The following is a 2,500-nucleotide window of genomic DNA, read 5'->3' as shown; positions in this document are numbered from 1 at the left end:
GATGAAGTAGTGGAGGCCGACGGCCACCCCACGGCACAACGTGATGTCCCACGTCTGGTTGATCCCAGCGAGGAAGATGACCATGCTGCAGAACACCGAAAACGACAGATTTACCAAAATCTTGTTACTCAGTGAGCGGCGCCATTTCTTGAAGAGGAAGAACGTCGTAAAAACCAAGAGGAGGCCAAAAATGGACAGGCAGCACCCAATGATAGTTATGATATCGAGAATTAGGGCATGAGGGCCTGTGAAGCTACTGTTTTCGTCGTAATTTATAAGCTGGGCAAAGCAAGTGAGGTGATTGCAGTAACAAATGTCATGATTTTTCTCTCGCTCCCCCGGCCAGCATCCCTCGCTTGACCAGCCACCTTTTCCGCCATTTTTGGCAAAATCCCAGTACACACAAACAGTATCATTTCCACTTTTCAAGGGTTTAAATAAGATTTTAATTGGATATTGTAAGTCTTTGACAACCTTCCCTTTGTATGTTGCTTGAATGATGTGGCTGTTTACGGTATAGTTAGTTATATTCTCCTGAAACAACTTCTCGTTCCGGTAAACGGCGAAAGTTACCTGCACCTTTTCTTCCTCTATCTCCATGGCCCTTCCTTGACCTATGTCCCCAGCAACGGTGAAGGTCAAGTTGCTGGGAAGAAGTATAGCTGCCTCGGCATCATCGAGGTCATATTCATTGACGCCCTTTATTAGTGTCTCGCCGTGCCTTTCCTTTCCGGCCAGCTGGCGCGACTTGTAACCAATGATAGTTGAGTTTACTTCAAGATCTAGACGCTCAACTGATATTAGTTCTCTCGAGGAGTTTTTGGCTTGGTCACCTTTTTCTCTTGGTAACTGAACTTTAAATGTCATCTTTTCGAAAGCTTCAAGGATAGTGCTTGAAGAATTTAACTTCCACTGAACCGGTTCAAATGCAGTTTCATTTGCTGCCATGACGTTATTCATAACCCCAACAATGTCTTCCAAGTCAAAACTGGAAATATCTTCATCTCTGGAGAAAGCATCTAGTGTCTGGGCAACAAAGTGAATGTCAGCAGGCTGGAGTAAAGTGCTGTTGGCAGTCAGGACGGTCAGTTCAGATGATTCATTTAGATGTTTGGGGTCTGTGCTAATCTTCCAGAGCTCTCGAGTAATGTATGAAGGATCTCCTGTGCAGTTATTTGATGGAGGACCCCAGTAGTATCCTACAAAGAAATCTCCAAGGCACTCTCGTGTGACAGGTTCCCCTTGCGCTGTAATGCATAATTGTTCAGGAAGAACTATGGCATTTCCATTTGTAGAAGGCCATGTGAGTTCTTTTAGGGTGCCTGAAGCAAAATCTTGCGTGACATCCCTCAAACAACCTTGTGTACTTCGGAGGTCCAAAAGTGTGCAGTCAGAGAAAGTCTTTCCCAACGGAAGCATTTCATTCAGAGTATTCAACAAAATATTTTCTGTCACAATAAATATATTTGTATTCTTAATCTCACACTCAAGATGGAAATTGTGCAGAAGCTTCATCTCAGCACGAGATGGCATATAGAAGAAATTTTTATCTGTAAATCGAAATTGGTCAGTTAAGTCGGTACTCCTCAAATCTGCCATGAAGACTTCAGCACAAGTATCAGAATCCCTGTTTGATCTATTTGTCAACATGAAGGAGCTATCATGACGCCGAGGCACATAAAGTTTATCCTGGAAAAGAGTTATGACGAAGGTGAATGTTGCTGGATCCCTGTGCAGAATAACGTTTGACTGAACAAACGAGAAGGGTGGATGAGCCCAAGCCTGGCACTGGTAGTAACCCTGGCTACTCAATTTCAGCTCATACTGGCAACCAGAATCTTCTGTGCGCTCATGGTGGGTAAATTCTCCGTTGACATAACAGCGTGGGTTGATATAATCCCCATCGGCCAAGAGGGTCTGAGGTTCTGCATCAATACACATGGTCTGTGAACCTGCAGACTCTGGCTCGTGGACTTGAAGCTGCATTGTTACTCTTGGGGTGATTATTTTCTGGCATAGGATATGACGTTTACCTTCCCTTCTTCCCTGAAGTTTCCAGCCATTTTGTGCCAGGACACCATAAGGTTGTGAATAGTCTGTATCAGCTATCCAGTTCAGGTTCTCCTCCGAACCGCTGTAGAGGAGGCGTTCATTTCTCCATTCAACCCCCATCCAGACATTTGAAACCTTATTCAAGAACAAGTATTGGCGATAAACCCAGTCCAGAAATCCTACGTCGGGTGTTGGTAGTTGTGCGTCCAAGGCTTCGCAAAACTGGCTGGCTTCAGGCCATGTAAGATTTTTCCTGACCTGGAACAACTTGAAGCAGGTTTCGTCTTTACCTTTAAATATGGTAGTATTCCATCCAGTCGGGCATAAAGGGCTGTCTTTGATTAGCGAAGGCCATCTGCTGATCTTTTCTGTAAGGAAGTTGCTCTCAATCACAGCTGCAAAAGGTAGATGAGTATTACAGTTTGAAGTCTGCAGTGAATTATTGCTT

At 44.4% G+C, this 2,500-nt stretch overlaps 1 protein-coding gene across 1 annotated transcript in view; it reads right to left on the bottom strand.

The window, feature by feature from the left end:
- The window catches only part of LOC119572665, an 18,268-nt gene that overhangs the window by 1,257 nt on the left and 14,511 nt on the right, over positions 1 to 2,500 (bottom strand). Inside the window, 1 exon segment of the mRNA XM_037919743.1 lies at positions 1 to 2,500. This exon segment is cut by the window's left edge and continues 237 nt beyond it; it is cut by the window's right edge and continues 1,094 nt beyond it. Within this exon segment, the coding sequence (XP_037775671.1) occupies positions 1 to 2,500 (2,500 nt within the window).

Source organism: Penaeus monodon, chromosome 1 (assembly GCF_015228065.2).
Source record: "Penaeus monodon isolate SGIC_2016 chromosome 1, NSTDA_Pmon_1, whole genome shotgun sequence".
NCBI lineage: Eukaryota > Metazoa > Arthropoda > Malacostraca > Decapoda > Penaeidae > Penaeus > Penaeus monodon.
This window is presented reverse-complemented; position numbering and strand designations above follow the sequence as displayed.